At 30.7% G+C, this 22,397-nt stretch overlaps 1 protein-coding gene across 1 annotated transcript in view; it reads right to left on the bottom strand.

The window, feature by feature from the left end:
• The window catches only part of LOC101890212 (probable WRKY transcription factor protein 1), a 75,190-nt gene that overhangs the window by 15,484 nt on the left and 37,309 nt on the right, over nt 1–22,397 (bottom strand). Inside the window, exons 2-3 of the mRNA XM_005189352.4 lie at nt 3,298–3,480; nt 2,717–3,228 (exon numbers count right to left, since the gene is read on the bottom strand). Coding sequence (XP_005189409.2) covers nt 2,717–3,228; nt 3,298–3,480 — 695 coding nt within the window. The remainder of the gene's footprint in view (nt 1–2,716; nt 3,229–3,297; nt 3,481–22,397) is intronic.

Below are 22,397 nucleotides of genomic sequence, written 5' to 3'. Positions count from 1 at the left end.
AAAGCTAATATTTTCCTGACATATAATGGAAATAGAGATTTATTTTCTTTGGTGACTCATAGTGAAATTTGGTGTAGATTATTTCCTTTCTTGACACTTTCAGTCTTAAACGTAACCTTATGTTACTTTCATGTATAAACTAAAAAAGGTTAATGATAAATTCATCAAAAAATAGAAAATATTTTCGGTTTTATTTTTGGCAACATTTTCGTGTTAAATATTGGAAATAGAAATTTCTATTCTTCAGTGACTTATAGTGAAATTTGATGTAGAATATTCCGTCTTTTGACACTTTCTGTCTAAAGCGAAGTTGTACGTTACTTTCGTGCATCAAATCGAAAAATGGCCGAAGAAAAATTCATAAAAAAATATATTTCCAGTTTTATTCTTGCCAGAACTAAAACTAGTATTTTCTTGTTATATAGTGGGAATAGATATTTCTATTCTTCGGTGACTCATAGTGAAATTTGGTGTAGTCCTCTTTTGACGCTTTTAGTCCAAAACGAAGAAAAAGGAAATATTTTCGGTTTTATTTGGTAACATCGACATATATATTTTCATGTTATATAATGGGATTCGAGATTTATATTTTTCGGTAACTTATAGTGAAATTTGGTACAGAATATTTTCTCTTCTGACACTTTCTGTCTAAAACGAAGTTTCATGTGTCTTTCATGCATTAACTCGGAAAGTGGCTAAAAAAAACTCCAAAAATAGAAAATATTTTCGGTTTTATTTGGTAACATTAACACATAGATTTTCTTGTTATATAATGGGAATAGAGATTTCTATTCTTCGGTGACTTATAGTGAAATTTGGTGTAGAATATATCCCCTCTTGACATTTTCTGTGTAAAACGAAATTTTATGTGTCTTTCATGCATCAACTCGAAATGTGGCTAAAAATAAATCCATGAATATAGAGAAAATGTTTTCTTTTTTTTAATTTGACACGTATTTTTCGTGTTAAATAATGGGAGTAAAGATTTATATTCTTCGGTGACTTATAGTGAAATTTGGTGTAGAATATATCCCCTCTTGACACTTTCTGTCTAAAACGAAATTTTATGTGTCTTTCATGCATCAACTCGAAAAGTGACTAAAGACAAATCCATGAAAAAATAGAAAATATTTTCGGTTTTTTTTTGCAACATTGACCCGTATATTTTCGTGTTAAATAATGGGAGTAGAGATTTCTGTCCTTCGGCGACTTATAGTTAAATTTAGTGTAGAATATATCCTCTTCTGACACTTTTTGTTTAAAACGACGTTTTATGTGTCTTTCATGCATCAACTCGAAAAGGAGAAAAATCCATGAAAAAATAGAAAATATTGTCGTTTTCTTTTTGGCAATATTGGCACGTATATTTTCGTGTTTAATAATGGGAATAGAGATTTCTGTTCCTCGATAACTTATAGTGAAATTGGGTGTAGAATATATCCTCTTTTAACACTTTTTGTCTAAGTCGATGTTTTTGTGACTTTCATGCATCAACTCGAAAAGTGGCTAAAGACAAACCCATTTAAAAAAGTATTTTCGGTTTTTTTTTTTTTTTTTGGCAAATTTCACACTTATATTATCTTGTTATATAATGTAAATAGAGATTTCTATTCTTTGGTAACTTATAGTGAAATTTGGTGTAGAATATATCCTCTTTAGACACTTTTAGTCTAAAAGAAAGCCTTATGTTACTTTCATGCATCAAATCGAAAAGTGGCTAAAGATAAATCCTTGAAAAAATAGAAAATATTTTCCATTTTTTTTTCTGGCAAATTTGACACGTATATTTTCTAGTTATATAATGGAAATAGAGATTCAAATTCTTCGGTGACTTATAGTCAAATTTAATGACGAACACTTTTTCTTTGATATCGTTCTTCAAAAATGATGTTTTCTATGAGAATTTCGAACAAACTCATATGAAGAACGGATTTAACTTTTTTTTTTTGCAAAATTGAACAATTATTTTTTTTTTTTTTGATATATAATGGGAATAGCGAATTCAATTCTTGCTTTTCTTGTAGTATAGCCTTTGATATCATCCTTCTAAAATTATGTTTTGTGGGAGAATTTCACATAAACCCATTGAAGAATTGCTCCTCAAAATGCCTTTTAAAATTCATTAGATTTCAGGCGTTTTGGTAAGAGGTAGCCTTTTGATTTCTTCTGGGACCTACAGTAGAATCTTATGACAAATAAATTTGTAGAATATTTTAATAGGCTACGAACTCGTTTAAAGGGAGTTTTTAGTCATATTTGGAAAAAAAGACTAAAAAGACCCATTTGTCAGGGTTAGCATTTTTGACCAAAATAATATTTGTATTGTTATCTGTAATATTCCCGAGGAAACTATATACCAAAATTGCATGGATTCTAGAGAATCTTAGTCCGAGAATTTGAAAAAGTCTGGAAGAGTGGTGAAGTTGCCTCCTCCATTTTTGTTTCTTTGAAATATAAGCTCTCAAAACGACGAAACAAAATTCTACTATTTTTAGATCTATTTCATAGTCTACTAAACTTTTTCTTCCCGATTTATTAAAGATTAAGCATCCTATCACTTATCTTGAAAACATAATCCTCTAAATACCAAAATCTGTTTTTGTTATCAAAATAACATCTCTTATTTGAAATCCATTTTTGAAGAGAAGAACTATTCTAGGACGAAATTGTCCATACCAACATTTTCCCTTTCTTTGAAATTCCTTGAAATACTCACCGGCGTTAAAAGTTGTGGCGTTGCCACCGGCGACGAAATATCAGCGGTAAACGTTATACCCGAACCCAAATCAAAATCACATATCTTTATGGGGCACAATTTATCCGGATAGACACACAAAATGTTCTCCGGCTTGAGATCACGATGTGCAATGCCCTTCTTGTGGATGAAATCCAAACTGGTGGCGATCTCTTTGATAATTTGTGCAGCATCGTTTTCCGAGAAACAAATGTGCTCCTGAATGCGGCTCAACAGTGCACCGCCGTTGATTTTTTCAAAAACCAAATAAAATTTATCATCATCTTCGAAGAATTCCAATAGCTGTAAAATGCCAGGATGTCCTTCGCAGTGGCGGAAAGTTTCCACTTCGCGAAAGACACGAGAACGTGCATGACCGGGAATTTTGTCGATGACCTTTACGGCATATTCCAGGTCGGTGTAAATGCTAACACAGGTCTGGACCGAGGCGTAGGCACCTTCACCCAAAATTTCACCGGTTAGTTTGTATAACTCTGTATGGAGGGGAGAAAAGAGAGAGATTAGTTGTTTTGCAATTTAGTAAAGGGAGAGAAAATGCAAACCTTGAAATGTAGACGAGTGCCACGATGAGGTTCTCTTCTTCCGGCGTTTCTTCTTTTGCATTTCCTCCTTATGGCGATTGAATTTCTCCTGACGCTCGGTTTCCGTTAACTTGGGAGCATCACTGGATTCATTGCCTGAGACATCATCTCCACAGCTGTAGCGACTAGGTTCATTTTGATCACCTGCAAGGGGAGGCAAGAAAAAAATACACAATTAAAATTAATTGCCAAAATTTCGAAGTTTCCAAAAAACATAGCATAAATATTTACTTAGAAATCAAAACCAACAACAATAAATTAAAAAAACGTGTGAATGACGTAGATAGTGTTGTGAAAATGAACCTCCCACCCAACTAATTCATGGAAATCCCAAAAATATTGGCACACTTATTTTTTGTGAGGTAGCGGGCCAAATAAAAAATTGAAAAAAAAAAAATAGAAATCCCCCATGCCAACACTGACAGCCAGTCAATCATGGGCGATTTTTTTTTTGTCCGGGGGAGATGAAGTGAAATTGATCGTTGGATTATTTACGTTCTTGTGTTCTCTTTTTCGAAACAGAACTATTTTCATTTTTTATGCAGAACAATTTTTTTTTTTAATTGTGAAGACATCTTGACATCTTTGAAAATTTTCCAGAGATCCAAGAAGACCTAGAACTATTTTTTTATAAAAATAGTGAAGACATCTTAACATCTTAGAGAATTTTCCAGAGGTCCAAGAAGACCTATAGATCTTCCAGGTTAAGTAGCGATTAAGATATGATAAAGAAAATATCAAGAGGATAAGAGACCTGCATTAATGGATTTTATTATGTTTTCAAGGAACCATAGATCAAGACTTGTGGATATTTTTTAGGGAAATTTTTCTTATTCTGAAAAGGGCTATGTTTTCAAGGACCAATAGACCATAATTTGTGGATATTTGAAGGAAATTTTTTCTTATCCTGTAAAGGATTAGGATTTTAAGGATTATGTTTTCAAGGACCAATAGACCATCATTTGTGGATATTTTAAGGGAAATTTTTCTTATCCTGAAAAGGGTTATTTTTTCAAGGACCAATAGACCATGATTTGTGGATATATTAAAGGAAATTTTTCTTATTCGGAAAAGGGTTATGTTTTCAAGGACCTATAGACCATGATTTGTGGATATTTTTAGGAAAATTTTTCTTATCCTGAAAAGGGTTATGTTTTCAAGGACCAATGGACCATGAGTTGTAGATGTTTTTTTTTACTGAAAAGGATTATATTTTCAAGGACCAATAGACCATGACTTGTGGATATTTTAAGGAAAATTTTTCTTATCCTGAAAATGATAGGGATTTTAAGGTTATGTTTTCAAGGACCAATAGGCCATGATTTGTGGATATTTTAAAGAAATTTTTTTCTTATCCTGAAAAGGGTTATGTTTTCAAGGATCAATAGGCCATGATTTGTGGATATTATTAGGAATTTTTTTCTTATCCTGAAAAAGGTATTGTTTTCAAGGACACATAGAACATGATTTGAGGATATTTTAAGGAAACATTTTCTTATCCTAAAAAGGATAAGGATTTCAAGGACCAATAGACCATTATTTGTGGATATTTTAGGAAAATTGTTCTTTTATTAAAAAGGGTTATATTTTCAAGGACCAAAAGACCATGATTTGTGGATATTTTAAGGAAAATGTTTCTTATCCTGAAAAGGATTGGCATTTTAAGGGTTATGTTTTCAAGGACAAAAAGACCATGATTTGTGGATATTTTTAGGAAAAATTCTCTTATCCTGAAAATTCGTTCCAAGGCTTGAGAAAATTTCCCACATTCGAGCACCCCCTAAAACATTTCCATCATTCAATTATTTTTTTCAAATCTTTAAGATCAGCCAAAATATTCTCGATCTTCAAGCAGCTCCCTAAAAATGTTCAATAATCTAAAGACTTTTACGAAACACTCACAAAAACACTTCCATCTTTAAAAAAAATAAAAACTTTAATTAATTAATTTTTAATTACATTTTTTAATCTATTTTAAGATATCCTGAAAATTCGTTCCGAAGCGTCTTCTCTAATTAGAAGGCTTGACAAAAATTCCCGCATCCTAAAACCATTTGCATTTTTTAATCATTTTTTTAATCTTCAAAAATTTCTTCAAGGTTCTTCGATATTTGAGGTTCTCCAAAAGGACTCCGATCTTTAAGCAGCTCTCTAAAAATATTCAATAATCTGAAAACTTTCACGAAACACCCCCTAAAACCTTTCCATCTTTTAGTGAACCTTTAGTTAATTAATTTTTAATTAAATTATTTAATATTGAAATATGGCTCTATGTGCCTTGGATATTTTAAGATCTACTGGAGGTCTTCGATCTTTAAGCAGCAGCTCCCTAAACATTTTCAATCATCCTTTTAAAGCATATTCCATCCTCAAACACCCATTAATCTCCTTTCCATCTTTAAGCGAACTCTTAATTACCCCATCCCTGTCCCTCCCTACATCTGCCATCCACCAAAGATAAGTTGGCCACAATTGACCACAACAAATTTCCTGTCCAACGAGTAGCTGCATTCATAATCTAGTTATAGCTATTTTCAGAACCATAATCATCTATTCTCACTGGCTTCCTTCTTCTTTGTGACCATACCATATACAACCCCCCTCCCCTCCCAGATCTCCTCCTCCCTAGGACCTCATTGCCATGATTTGCCCGTGCTAGGAAATAAATCGTCCATACAAAAAACTCTTATCACTCTTTCGACTCTATCCCTGGCTGGGGTGATGATGGCAGTTGTGGTCCGGGTGGTTCGTTCACATTTGTACCGCCTTAAATACGCAATGATAATAAATAATTCTATAAAAAAACAACAACAACAATTAATCCATTGTAACGAAAACAAAAACAACGACAACAAGGCACAGTTCATATGCTACCCCGATGCTTTTGTTTCGATTTAAATTTTTGAACCAAAAAAACAAAATATGTGTGCAATTTTTTCGAATTGAAATGCGCAATTAAAACAAATTGATATGTAAAAAAATCGAATTTTTGTTTAATTAAATGCATTTATTGTGTGGGAGAAGAGGGTTCTCCTGGGAAGAGGTGTTCTTTATATAAATAGATAAATGGTATAATTGAAGGGGGGAGAGAGTTGGGAAAAGGACATAGAATCAACTTCCATACCTACCAAATAACATAGAATTATAATTCGTATACCAAAAAAAAAAAAACATAGGCTTACTTATCCGCGAAACCGCAATAACATAGAATCATTTTTCACATCTCGTAAATGGCATAAAATTGTTATTCCTATCCGAAAATTAAAATCGAGTTATTAACGACTTCCTAATAACATAGAATCATGCATCAAATCTCCGAAGTAACGTAGAATCATTTCCGAATAACATAGAATCATTATCCACTTTCCTTAAAGGACATAGAATTGTTATTCATATCAAAAAAAAAAAAAAAAAAAAAACGTAGACTCATTATCCACGATTTCTAATAACATGGAATCATGGACCAAACCCCCGAAGTAACGTAGAATCATTTCGTACATTTTACAAATAATATAGAATCCTTATCCACGTTCCTCAGAGAACATAGAACAATTATACAGGTCCTTCAAATAACATTAGCCATGTCATTGAAAAAACATAGAAACACCTTCTAAAAATAACAGAATCTATACCCACGTCATCATAATAACATAGAATCATCTTTAGCATAATGTAAATAACATAGAATCACAATCGACGCTCTTGAAATAACATAGAATTATTATCTGTGCTATGAAAATAACATAGAATCATTCTCCACGCTACGAAAATAACACAAAATCATTATCCACGTCATGAAAATAACATAGCATCATTATCCACGTTCTTAAAATAACATAGAATCACTATTTATGCTATGATAATAACATAGAATCGTTGTCCAGGCTATGGAATTAACAGAGAATCATTATCCAAAATATCATAGAATGATTACTCATATGGTATGACAATAACATAGAATCATTGTTCACGTTAAGAAAATAACATAGAATAAGTAAATACGTTGTGCCAATATCATAGAATCAATATCCACGGTATCAAAATAACATAGAATTATTATCCACGTTACGAAAAAACATAGAATTAGTATCTATGTTATGAAAATAACATATAATGATTATCCACGTTATGAAAATAACGTAGAATTAGTATCTACGTTATGCCAATATGATAGAATCATTATCAACGTCATGACAATAACATAGAATCATATTTTTCGTTATAAAAATAACATAGAACCATATTATTCGTTACAAAAATAACATAGAATCATTATCCACGTTATAAAAATAACATAGAATCACTATTTATGCTGTGGTAATAACATAGAATCATTATCCAGGCTATGGAAATAACATAGAATGATTATCCACGTTATAAAAATATCATAGAATCATATTTTTCGTTATAAAAATAAAATAGAATCATATTTTTCGTTATAAAGATAACATAGAATCATATTATTCGCTACAAAAATGACATAGAATCACTTTTTATGCTATGATAATAACATAGAATCATTATCCATGCTATGGAAATAACATAGAATGATTATCCACGTTATAAAAATATCATAGAATCATATTTTTCGTTATAAAAATAACATAGAATCATATTTTTCGTTATAAAAATAACATAGAATCATATTATTCGCTACAAAGATAGCATAGAATCATTTTCCACGTTATAAAAATAACATAGAATCACTATTTATGCTTTTATAATAACATAGAATCATTATCCATGCTATGGAAAAGCATAGAATGATCATCCACGTTATAAAAATATCATAGAATCATTATCCATGTTATGACCATAACATAGAATCCTAGTCCACGTTATGAAAATAACATAGAACCATTATCCATGTTATGAAAATAACATAGACGTATTATTCAAGTTATAAAAATAATAAAGAATTATTATCCACCCTATGATAATAACATATAAACCATATCCAAGTTATAAATTTAACATAGAACCATTATCCACGTCATGAAAATAACATAGAATCATTATTCACATTATGACAATAACATAGAATTATTATTCACTTTATAAAAATAACATAGAATGATTATCCACGTTAAGAAAGTAACATAGAATTATTATCCACGTTATTCTATGTTACAAATTAACATAGAAATATAGTCCAAGCGTTGAAAACAACATAGAATAATTGTTCACGTTGTTAAAATAATATAGAATAATTATTCACATTATGAAAATAACATAGAATTATTATCCACGTTACGAAAATAACATAGAATTATTATCCACGTTATTCTATGTTACGAAAATAACATAGAATAATTATTCACTTTATAAAAATAACATAGACTATTTATCCGTGTTAGAAAAATAACATAGAATTATTATCCACGTTATTCTATGTTACGAAAATAACATAGAATCATCATCCACGTTATGGATAGAACATAGAAATCTTATCCACGTGTTGAAAATAGCATAGATTCATTATCCACGCGATAAAAATAACTTAGAATCATACTCCACGTCATAAAAATAACATAAAATCATAATCAACTTTATTCTATGTTACGAAAATAGCATAACATCACTATCCACGTTACGAAAAAATAACATAAAATCATTATATGTTATTATTCAAACGCTAAAAAAATCATTATTGAAAACAATAATGAAAAATTATAAATCTTTAAAACAAAAAACAAAACATCTTCTCCGACCCAATCCCATTAAAGAATTGACCCATCATCAACAAATGGAAAGTTTGGCTAGACACAACACTCTTTACAGGTTATGACGCAGATGAAATCTCTTCGACGCGGCGTAGTGAGTGCGAAAATAAATATTAAAAAAATCTTTAATTATCATTTATTTTTGTATATAATTTATTGTATAAATATTGTGTGTTTGGCTTTTTTTATTTGGCTGATGGTTGCTAAAATATTGGCCTCGGTGTAGCAAGGGCATGGCATGGCGAAGGCAAACAAATAATTTGTTAAATAGAAATTAAACTTTACGATTAGATTAGAAGTGTTGATAATTTTATTTGCTTTTGTTTTTAATTTCGATTTCAATTTTCTTTGTTATCATCGATTTTAAAAAGAAAAAAAAAAATAGCAACAAATATTTGCAATCTATTTTGTAATTTACGAGAGGATTTTCAAATGGTTCGATTGGCTCGACGGTCGGTCGGCCGGTCGTTTGGTTAGTCAGTCCAGGCATTTCAAACGATAGTTATTATGCTTTGTAATCTATCACGTTCTGAGTTGTGTGTGCCCCCCATCTTTCTATTGTCGCGTAAACAGCAATTACATAGGCCGGGCTATTGATAGATAGGCTAGATGGCTGGCTGGCTGGTTGGTCAGTCGTCGTCGTCATTCTGCCTCGAGTGTTTTTTTTTTCTACTTTTTTCATAAACTGCTGGGGTGTTGTTATTGTCGATATTGGCTGTTGAAAGTTCATTGAATTGCTTAGAATGCGCGTTGAACAATGTTGATTTGGATTTTGCTGCTATAAAGATAGACAGACACCAGAGACAGACAGCACCACACATAGCCAACCAGCCAGCCGACCAGTCACAGCCTTTTCAGCCGGCCTGTCTGCCTGCCACTCAATCTTGTTGGTGTTATATCTGTTTTGTCTATTTTCTTTATTATTTCTATTTCTTCTTAGTTTATTAGTTTATTTATAGTCGCGTTGTAAAGAAATGCATTTTGGGTGCTAATGCACTTTTTTTAAATTGGAATATAAACATGACCGACCAGCCGACCAAGCTCTGGCTTCTGGAAATGATTTCCATCATTAATTATTCTTAGATTCTTTTGTTTGGTTTGGTTTATTTGCCAAAAATGCAGAGAAAGGAAGATGCAATTCATGCCGATTTTAAGGCAATTTTTTTTTGGAGGCCGGTCAATAACTTTGGCCGGGGCTAGATTGCAAATAAATCACTGGCGTTGCCAGAGAGAAAAGAGAAATGCATTTTTCTAAAAAATTGGGGTGGGTCAATGGAAAAACATGCATTTATGGGAAAAACATAGAATAATTTTCCAAAATAAAAATAACATAGAATCATTATTTATATTGGTAAAAATAACATAGAAACATTCTTCGCGTTGTTTCAATAACATAGAATTATTTCCTACATTGCGGAAATAAGATGGAAACGTTTTCTAAGTTGGGAAAATAACATAGAATCTGTATTTTTATTAGAGAGAAGTATTAGTATTAAGTAGCAACATAAAAACATTATCCAGGTTATGGAAATAACATAGAAAAATTATCCACGTCATGGAAATAACATAGAATCATAATCGATGTTATGGAAATAACATAGAAACATTATCTACGTCATGGAAATAACATAGAAGCATTATCCACGTCATCGAAATAACATAGAAACATTTTCCACGTCATGGAAATAACGTAGAACCATTATCCATGTTATGGAAATAACATAGAAACTTTATCCACGTTATGGAAAAAACATAGAAACTTTATCTATGTTATGAAAATAACATAGAAACATTATCAACGTTATGGAAATAACATAGAATTATTATCCGCGTGTTGAAAACAACATAGAATAATTATTCACGTTATAAAATAACATAGAATAATTTTACACGTTATAACAATAACATAGAATCATTAACCAGGTTATGAAAATAACAGAATTATTATCCACATTATTCTGTGCTACGAAAAAAACATGGAATCATAATCCACTTTATAAAATTAACATAGAATTATTATTCACGTTGTGAGATTAACATAGAATTAGTATGAAAATAACATAGAATCATTATACAAGCTATGAAAATAACATAGAATTAGTATCTACGTTTTGCCAAAAACATAGAATCATTATTTATGTTATAACAATAACATAGAATCTAAATCCACTCTATTAAAATAACATAGAATCAAAATCCACTCTAATAAAATAACATAGAATCATTATATACGCTATGAAAATAACATAGAATCATAATCCATCTTAAGTAAATAATATATAACCATTACCGACGTCATGAAAATAACATAGAATTAGTATCTACGTTTTGCCAATAATATAGAATCATTATTTATGTTACAACAACAACATAGAAACATTATTAAAATAACATAGAATCAAAATCCACACTATTAAAATAACATAGAATAATTATCCATGTTATGAATAAAACATAGAATGATTATCCATGTTACAAAAACAACATAGAATAATAATTCACGTTATGAAAATAACAGAATAATTATCCGTGTTATAAAAATAAAACAGAACAAATATCCAGGCTACAAAAATAACATAGATTCATTATCCTCGTTATGGAAATAACATTGAATAACTATCCACGATATGAAAATAACATAGAATCGTTATTCAAATTATAAAAATAACATAGAAGCATTTTTCACGTTGTGGAAATAACATAGAATCATTATACACGTTATGAAAAAACATAGAATCATTATACACGTTATGAAAAAACATAGAATCATTATCCACGATATGGAAATAACATCGAATCAAACATAGAATTATCTACTTTATTTTATAGCGGTAGATAGTCCATTGGAAAAAAAACCCTGAATCACAAAACTATTTTCAAAATCTTATCAAATATTTCGAATAATCCCATTTAAGCTTCTCTGAATAGCCAATGTATCAAACAATAGCGATTCATAACCACCGGCACTGACCTCCCACATATTGAATAGTGTTTGATAAAGTACTTCACAAACTAATAAGCCTAACACTTTCTCCCCTCTAAACCGCTCTCACAACCCCCTCGGTTTCATTGTCACAAACTAATATCGGACTTGCGATAACAAAAAAAAAAAAAAAAACGCTGGCGAAAAATTAGCATGTGTTAAAAGCGAGAAGAAAAACAACAACACCAAAGACCAGCAGAAAATTAAATTCAAAAACAACTTTAGCAAACAAATGACTAACAGCAGCGACAGCAGCAGCATTTATCAATATTTAAATTTACAAATGAAGGTTTCTGTTTTATTTTCACATTTTTTTTTGCTTTGTTTTGCTCTTTTTCTGTTAAAGAAGCTTAAAGTCCCCCTCTGCTCTCCAACTCTTGACAGCAAAAATTAATTCATTGTTTAAACAAAAATAAAAGAACAACAAAAATGGTCAATAAAGATAAATTTAAAGAAAAATATTTATAAAACATATGGGCAGATTAACGTATCTGCTACATATGCATATACATACAGAGAGGCAAACAGACAGACAGACTTACAAACAAAATGCGATAACAATGACAAAATTAAACCTAGCAAATCACATAGCTTGTCTTTCGCTGCAGAGGTATTAGTTTTTGTGGTAAGAAAAGTGGAAATGAAAGGGGGAGGGGGTAAGAGGAAGGGTTGCCCACATTTTATCTTATGTTTATTTATTTATTTTGCAAAAATTTACTATAATTTTTAAAAATAAAATTTATTGCGCACTTGCATTTAAATTTAAAAATCGAAAGTCTATTATCCATTGCCCTCAACCCTCAACCTCCCACCCCAAACCTGCTACCTAAATGTGTGGCACATTTATTTAAAATAGATAAATTAATGCAGTAAAGTGGTACAGGAAATACGGTGTTAATAGTAGGTGGGGAAAAATAGGATATGATGAGATAGATGCATAGGGTATTTGTGGATAATGTTCTATGGGTAAGATATAGAGTGAACAATGTACTGACAATATATAGGCAGGGCGGATAATGATATGTTATCTATGTTATGTGAATACTGATTCTATGTTATTTTTGAAACGTAGATGATGGTTCTATGTTATTGTCATAATGATTCTATGTTATTTTCAGAACGTGGGGAACGATTATATGTTATATTTGTAATGTGAACAATGATTCTATGTTATTTACATAGCGTGGATAATGATTCTATGTTATTGGCATAACGTAGATACTAATTCTATGTTATTTTCATGACGTAGATAGTTGTTCTATTTTATTTTCTTAATACGAATCCTGATTCTATGTTATTTTCATAACCCGGATAATGATTCTATGTTATTTATATAGCATGGATAATGATTCTATGTTATTGGCATAACGCGGATAATGATTCTATGTTATTTTCAAAAAATGGATAATGATTATATGTTATTTTAGAATTGTGAACAATGATTCTATGTTATTTAAATAGCGCGTATAATGATTCTATGTTATTGGCATAACGTAGATACTAATTCTATGTTATTTTCATGACGCAGGTAATGGTTAATGGTTCTATTTTATTTTCTTAACACGAATATTGATTATATGTTATTTTCATAATACGGATAATGATTCTATGTTATTTTCATAACACGGATAATGGTTCTATGTTATTTTAATAACTCGGATAATGATTCAATGTTATTTTCAGAACATGCATAATGATTATATATTATTTTCGTAATGTGAAAAATGATTCTATGTTATTGGCATAGCGTGGATATTTATTCTATGTTATTGGCATAACGTAGGTACTAATTCTATGTTATTTTTATGGTTGGTTCTACATTCTATGTTCTTGTCATAGCGGTTCTATTTTATTATGGTTCTATGTTATTTTCATAGCATGTATAATGATTCTATGTTATTTCCACAAAGTGAATAATGGTTCTATGTTATTTTAATAACGCGGATAACTATTCTATGTTATTTTCATAACGTGAAGAATTACTCTATGTCGTTTTCAACGCGTGGATAACGTTTCTATGTTATTTCTACAATATGGATAATGATTCTATGTTGTTTTCATAGCGTGAATAAAACGTAAACGACAATTCTATGCTATTTGCATAAAGTAAATTATTATTCTATGTTATTATAATAAAGTGGATAATAAGAGAGAGAGACCTTTCAAACGTATTCTATAACATAAAAACTAATAATAGAAGTTACAGAAGCCCAATTCTATAACATAGAATAGGTTCTTAAGGCATATAATCCCCAACATAAAAAAAAAAATACTACGTTCAGTTAGACTTTTACGGGACTTTTCTATGAGTCCAATTTCCAAACTTTTCTAAACATAAAAATAAATCTCAAGTTTATAATAGCATCAAATGTTTTCTATAAACTTCTTCTATAAGGCTTTTATGTGTGTGTGTGTGTGTGTGTGTGTCTTTCAAATAAACCCCATAGTTCTTTAAGTTCTTTAGAGAAGGGCCTTCAAAATGTCTATGAATTTTCGTTGTATAAAATACCCATAAATCAATCTTCAAAAACCTGTGTTATCATATCTTTAAGGGATATTTTATTAGAAATAAAAAAATACTTGGGCGCCACTGTATATAACCTACCACCTTTATCTCCCCCTAAACGTGGAGAGAGTTAACCCTCCACACGATTTAAAGTGCTAATTTGTAGAATTACTAAGAATAAATTATGCTAATTTGCCATGGCACTTAGCTGTGTAAACACGCAATTGCGATTTAGAAAAATAAACCGATCAATATTTGTTTTGTTTTTTTTTTTTTTCAAAAACAATCTAATCTCGCCAGACAAGTGAAAACACCTCCTAAACATGTCAATAAAAGAACTGTACAAACACAAGACAATCTTTCAACGACGTCCTTGGTTTTATTGCTGTGGTGTGAGATAAACATTTCAACTCTCAATGACGCACTCTCTAAAATCATTTAACACTAAATCTCCCTCAAACAGAGAGAGAGAGAGAGAGTCAGTTACTGATCATGAACGGAGAATAAAATTTAAATAGATTTAACAAGGAAGAAATTTGCAATAAAGGAAAAACAAAGCTGAAAAATTTAATTATTTTATTCCTTATTGTTGTTATTTATGTGATGAAGGGGTTTTTTGTTTCTTTATTGTAAAAATTGTTTTCCTAGCCTTAGTTCTTCTCTGCAGCTGCTGCTACTCTTTGCTGTTGATAGAATTCAATTGAGTGGCAGTAACAGCAACAACATCTACACTTTCCCACATAACAGAAGCAGCAGCCGCAGCAGTAGCAACTGCAACAACAATAAAAAGCATTTTGTTTTGACACCAACCATACCAAGAGATATCAAACTGACTTGATGTTCTGTTTTTGCATTAGACGGTTTTTTTTTTTGATTTGAGGAAGAGGAAGCAACATTCTACGGCGGAATTGTTAGCAGCAACACGTTTCAATTTTATTCTTTCTATTTTATTTATTTTGCGATTTAATAATAAATGTTATTGTGTGCTGCTACTGAGTATACATTTCTCATGAGTGTACTGAGTGCAAAGCACAGAGAGAGAGAGAGAGAGAGCATAGATATTTAATGAGAAATATTTATGGATTTGCATTGTACTGCGATGACATTTTCTTTAAATAAATGAGCTGACGAAGGAAGGAAAGACTTGCATATGAATGGAAAAGATTTATAGAGGATCTTATAAATAAATATAGAAGACCGATGGGTCTTTGCGATATAGATAACCTATAAAGGTGTCAGATAAGCAAAAAGACCTTAAAACGGCTTTGTATACTTTTCTGGTATACAAGGCCGTTTTAAGGTATGTATATAGAATATAGTGTTTCTACCGAAAACGTAAAGGAAATCCGATCTAATATACCATATAAAGAAGGCACATAGAGAAACTCTTATGTATCAAAGATATTAACCCATTTCGCTCTTCGATATTTCGAACAGTAAAAACACCCTTTTTTAAAAAAATTATATTTTTGTATGAAAAGGATACAATTTTAAACAAATTTTTGTGTAGGAATTATGTTTCATCTGTTAGTATTTAATTTTTTAATTTAATTTAAAAATCTCCCTCCTCACTATAAATACACCCTTCCGCTCGATGGTAGGGGTACATTAATTCTGAAACCCATTTTTTTGATACATTTTAAATTAATTTTAAAAAATAACAAAAAAAAAACAATCTAAAAGCAGTAAGTCCGGCCCGGCGAACTTTGAATACCCTTCATTATTTGGAACTAATTTGGAAATTAAAAAAATAAATAAATAAATAAAAAAATAGAATCCGTTAAAATTCTGTTAAAATTCAAAGATACCGAATATAGGGCGACCTTGACCTGCATAGAAAATGTTCTGTCATAGGCTGGAGTACAAATATACGAAATACGAAATTTGAAACAACTCCGGTAAATTATGTGGCCAAAATCATAGTAAGACCTGGACCTGCATAGAAAATTTTTAGTTACAGGCTTTAGTACCTTTTTGGAACTTCAAATACGAAGTTTGAAACAACTTCGGTGAATATAGTACCTACAATCGTGAAAATACCGAATATAGGGAGGTTCTGATATATGGACCTATGGAAAACCTGGTCCTGCATAGACCATTTTCTGTCATAGACTTTAGTTCCCAGTACGAACTCTTAATACGAAATTTGATACAACTCCTAATTACAGAAAGAAAATATACTCAAAAGAGCTAAAGAGTTGCTTCGCTTGGCCGAAAGTGGTGAAGTGACGAATTTGGTTTTCTCCGTCTCCGATGAAAAAACATTCCTTGTCCAGCAGTTTGTAAACAAACAAATCGTGATCGTGTTTAATTGCCAAAGAGGTCAGCTGAAAATGTGCACCTTCGGTTGGCCACCAGAACTCAAGCGCCGGCCATGGTTATGGTGTGGGCTGCCGATGGTCGCTCTCCGCTCGCATTAATCGGCATCAGAATAAATGCCGAATATTATCGCGAAAATATTGTGGAGGCACACAAACATTTTGGCCGCAGATCTTGAATATTCCAGCAGGACTCAGCACCATCGCACTCAGCACGCGCCACCCAATAATGGTGACAAAATGAGGTTCCTTGCTTCATTTCCAGCGCACAATGGCCACCAAAATCACCGGATACTAATCCCTTGGACAATTGTGTCTAGTGTATTTTTGGAAAGCAAGTATGGCACTGAAAAAAATACCAAAGTGTCGATAACCTTAAACAAGCGCTTCGCCGGGAATGGGCCAAAATGCCGCAAAACGACATTCGGCAAGCGTGTGTCTTTTTCATTGGCCGTTTGAAGGACATAATTCGGGCCAAAGGTGACCAATTCGAACAAATCTAAACTTATTCTAAAATTTGATGCAATTTCCGACATTTTTTGCTTTCATACAATAAAATTAACAAAAAATTTAAAAATTATGACGTTTGACTTTGTTGCAGTTTTTTTATCTCACCCTGTATACCCTCCATTTTATGTATGGGTATAAAAACCCCTAAAAAACACCTTAAAACTGCCTTGTATATAAGTACCTAGATATAAATAGAATATATTTTTTTTCTACAAAGTTCGTAATAGAAAGCCTCTAGACAATATTCCATATAAATAAGACATTTAGAGAAGCTCTTCTATACAAAAAAAACCTCTTCTCTACAAAAAATATATGGAATACCTTCAAACTATAGACACGACTTTTTATAGGCTGTTTGATCTCCACATAAAATTTATTTATTATCCATAGCGCCTGGATGGGATACCATATGAAAATATATAAATGAATACTTTATATTTAAAATATTCATATACGCTTTGAATACTATATATGGTCCCTTGCTATAAATATTCAACAGATTTTCACTGGAAATTATTATTAAAAAATGAATAGCGTTTTATTTTTGCATTTCCATGCCGCCGCAGCCAAGCCATTCACTTTCATTTGGTTCTTGACTCGCACACACACACACACTCCAACGCAGAGTTCACCACCAGTGGATTATTTGAATACCTATTTTCCTTCCCTTATCAATAAATGATAATTGCAAATAATAATTAAATACTATATACATATTTAATAATCTGTTGCAATAAGTGGTATTGCAGCATATTTATACTTATTACGTGGTGGTGTTATTGTCATAATAATAGAATGATGGAAATAATGAGCGATGAGATAAGGCTTGCATATACCATCTGGAGAAGAGAGAAAGCATTTTAATAATTTTTCTTTCAATTGCCTTATAGGGACTCAAATAATCTAAAATTGATCCAATTTTTTGTGAGAAATTCAGGGCCTCTTTAATATTAAAATAAGAGGCCAGGGTTTCTTTAAATAATTTCTTAAACTTCTATAAGACACTATAAAATATTTTCACACCAAAACTCTAATTCTAAAGAAAAAAACCGGTTACCAAAATTTGAAAGCAATTGCCAAAATTTCAAAATCAATTTTATTTTAGAATCTAGATCAAAATTTCAAAAGAGAAAAATAATCATCAAACGGTAATCATCCCCATGGTAAAAAATATGTAAAAGGACTTTCTTTATCCAGTCGACGACGAATTGGTATATCCGAATATTCGGCATTTTGATGCTTTTGATTTTTTTGGTTATTTATCTAAAACTTAGTTTCTTCTTCTTATCTTCTTCGAGTCCTTCCTGCTGATATTGAAAGTAATTCAACTTCATATCTGATTTAAATTTTTCACTCACAATTTTACAAAACCGGTATTTTTTTCATTTCACAATATCATCCAATCGGAATTTTTCCATCCAATTGGATAATATTGTGAAATAGGAGGGAAAATAATTTTTTTTTTCAAAATCCATAGTTGTGCCTATGGAAGCTATTTCAAGATCCCTTTCTGCTAACATTGATAGTAATTCGAATATTTCACTGTTGACAAAAAAAATTACAAAACCGGTATTTTCAAAATTTTACAGAACCAATATTTTCAAAATTTTACAGAACCAGTATTTTTAACATTTTACAAAACCGGTAAAATTTTGTAAACACTTTTTTTTGGATTTATTGGAAAGATGGTTACTTCTTCGAAATATATGTTCGAAATGTATGTACCCCCTATTTCAAAGTCTCATCCAATTGGTTGGGAAATTGCCTACTTTATATCTACAGATCTTTAGATATTCAATTTCACTTGTCACTGTTATATTTCACTCTAGTCAAACATTTTTTTTTCAAAACCAGTATTTTTTTTTTAATTTTACAAAACCGGTATTATTTTGTAATTAAAATGTTCGTTGATTTATGGGAAAGTTAGTTTCTTCTTCAAAATATCTTCCCAGGGATCTTTCACTTTATTCTATGAACCCCCTATTTAAAAATATTATCCAATTGGTTGGGAAAATACCTAATTTGACCCTTCCATAAAATCGATTACTACAGATCTTTAGATATTCAAATTCACTTTTCATTGTTAAATTTCACTCTAGTCAATTTTTTTCAAAACCGGTATTTTCAAAATTTCACAAAACCGGTATTATTTTGTAATTAAAATTTTCGTTGATTTATCTTAGAATTAGTTACTTCTTTGAAATATCTTCCCATTCTTACAGATCTTTTGATATTCAATTCCATTTCTCGTTGTTATATTTCACTCTAGCCAATTTTTTTTCAAAACCGGTATTTTTATAAATTTCACAAAACCGGTATTATTTTGTAATTAAAATTTTCGTCGATTTATCGTTAATTTAGTTTCATCTTCAAAATAATCCCAGTGGATCTTGAATATAATTCTATAAACCCGCTATTTCACAATATTATCCAATTGGTTGGGAAAAAACCTACTTTATAGGTGACCCTTTCATAAAATCGATTACATCAGATCTTTAGATATTCAATTTCACTTCGCATCGTTATTTTTCACTCTAGCCAAACTTTTTTCAAAACCGGTATTTTTATAAATTTCACAAAACCGGTATTATTTTGTAATTAAAATTTTCGTCGATTTATCGTTAATTTAGTTTCATCTTCAAAACAATCCCAGTGGATCTTGAATATAATTCTATAAACCCCCTATTTCACAATATTATCCAATTGGTTGGGAAAAAAACCTACTTTATAGGTGAACCTTTCATAAAATCGATTACATCAGATCTTTAGATATTCAATTTCACTTCGCATCGTTATTTTTCACTTTAGCCAAACTTTTTTCAAAACCGATATTTTTAAAATTTTACTAAACTGGCAATATTTTGTAAATACATTGTTTTATTTATTGGAAAGTTATTTAATTCTTCAAAATATCTTCCCAGGAAATATATTTCTATAAACCCCCTACTTAACAATTAACAATTTTATTCAATTGCTTGGGAAAATACCTTTATAGGTGTCCCTTCCATAAAAATCCGTTCTTACAGATCTTTAGAAATTCAATTTCACTTCTCATTGTAAAAAAAAATTTTGAAACCGGTATTTTCAAAATTTCACAAAACCGGTATTATTTTGTAATTAAAATTTTCGTTGATTTATCGCTAATTTAGTTTCATCTTCAAAATAATCCCAGTGGATCTTGAATATAATTCTATAAACCCCCTATTTCACAACATTATCCAATTGGTTGGGAAAAAACCTACTTTATCCCTTCTACTTTGTCCCTTCTATAAAATCCATTCCTACAAATCCTTAGATATTCAATTTCACTTGTCATTGTTATATTTCACTCTAGCCAATTTTTTTTTCAAAACCTGTATTTTCAAAATTTCACAAAACCGGTATTATTTTGTGAATACATTTTTGATGATTTATTGGAGAGTTAGTTACTTCTTCAAAATAATCCCAGTGGATCTTGAATATAATTCTATAAACCCCCTATTTCACAATATTATCCAATTGGTTGGGAAAAAATCTACTTTATGGGTGACCCTTTCATAAAATCGATTACATCAGATCTTTAGATATTCAATTTCACTTCTCATTGTTATATTTCACTCTGGAAAAATAATTTTTGAAACCGGTATTTTCAAAATTTCACAAAACCGGTATTACTTTGTAATTAAAATTTTCGTTGATTTATCGTTAATTAAGTTTCATCTTCAAAATAATCCCAGTGGATTCTGAATATAATTCTATAAACCCCCTATTTTACAATATTATCCAATTGGTTGGGAAAAAAACTACTTTATAGTTAACCCGAGATATTCAATCTCACTTCTCATTGTTATATTTCACTCTGAAAAAATAATTTTTAAAACCGATATTTTCAAAATTTTGTTGATTTATTTGAAAGTTGGTTACTTCTTTAAGATAGGGATCTTGAATATAATTCTATAAACCCCCTATTTCACAATTTTATCCAATTGGTTGGGAAAATACCTACTTTATAGGTGTTCTTTCCATAAAAATTCATTCTTACAGATCTTTAGATATTCAATTCCATTTCTCGTTGTTATATTTCATTCCAGCCAATACTTTTTTCAAAACCGGTATTTTTAAAAATTTTGCAAAACCGGTATTATTTTGTAATTAAAAATTTCCTTGATTTATCCGATCTTCTTCTTCTATTTGAAAAAGCTTGGATCTTGAAAATATTTCTAGAAACCATTTCAATGTTGAAAAACCCCCTATTTCACAATATTCTACAATGGAATATGAAAAAGAATTTTGAAAATCCACAAATCTTGAAAGTAATTCATTTCACTTCAGATTTCAATATTTCATTAAATTCACAAAAAAAAAAAACAATTTCTTCCAAACCCGTTTTCGAAAAAAAGTGATGCAATTTGATAAAAATAAAATTTGTTTTCAATATTTACCCATTTTTTTGTTTTTGTCAATTAAATTTGTGGTTGGTTTTTAAATCCGAAATTCAAGTATAAAAAATATGTTTTGCTTCTAAGCGGCTTTTTGTGGAATTTTTTGTTTTCTTCTTCTCAGTCTTTTTATTGTTGTTGTTGCTGTTGTATTTTAATTATTTGCCGGTTTCAGCAGCTGACTGGGTGGCAGGCTAGCGATGACAACAATAAAGCACTGGGCAGTCAAAATTTTGGTGTTGTTGTTGTTGAGTAAGGGAATGGTTAATGGCACAGCAAAATATCCATGGACCGGCCAAGATATGCTTCTGCTGCTGCTGGGACTGTAGCTTCCAAGACGTGCGGCGTGCCTGCTGCTCTCACAAACTATTTGGAATTAATGCCGGTATAGTTTTTGGGGGTGCTCAGTCTTCCGTGGTGCTCACGTTAGTTCTTCTGATTGTTTAATCAATTTGAATTTTTTTAACCTAATTTTGATAAAACATTTTATTTTTTTTCTGGTTAAAAATTAAAACGCAAAAAAACTTTTCGAGCAGCCGAGCCGCTAAGCAAACGCGAGCTGTTTGCTTGCTTGCTGTGACAGAAACGTTGATGAAATCGATG

Source organism: Musca domestica, unplaced genomic scaffold, assembly GCF_030504385.1.
Source record: "Musca domestica strain aabys unplaced genomic scaffold, Musca_domestica.polishedcontigs.V.1.1 55, whole genome shotgun sequence".
Classification (NCBI taxonomy): Eukaryota; Metazoa; Arthropoda; class Insecta; order Diptera; family Muscidae; genus Musca; species Musca domestica.
This window is presented reverse-complemented; position numbering and strand designations above follow the sequence as displayed.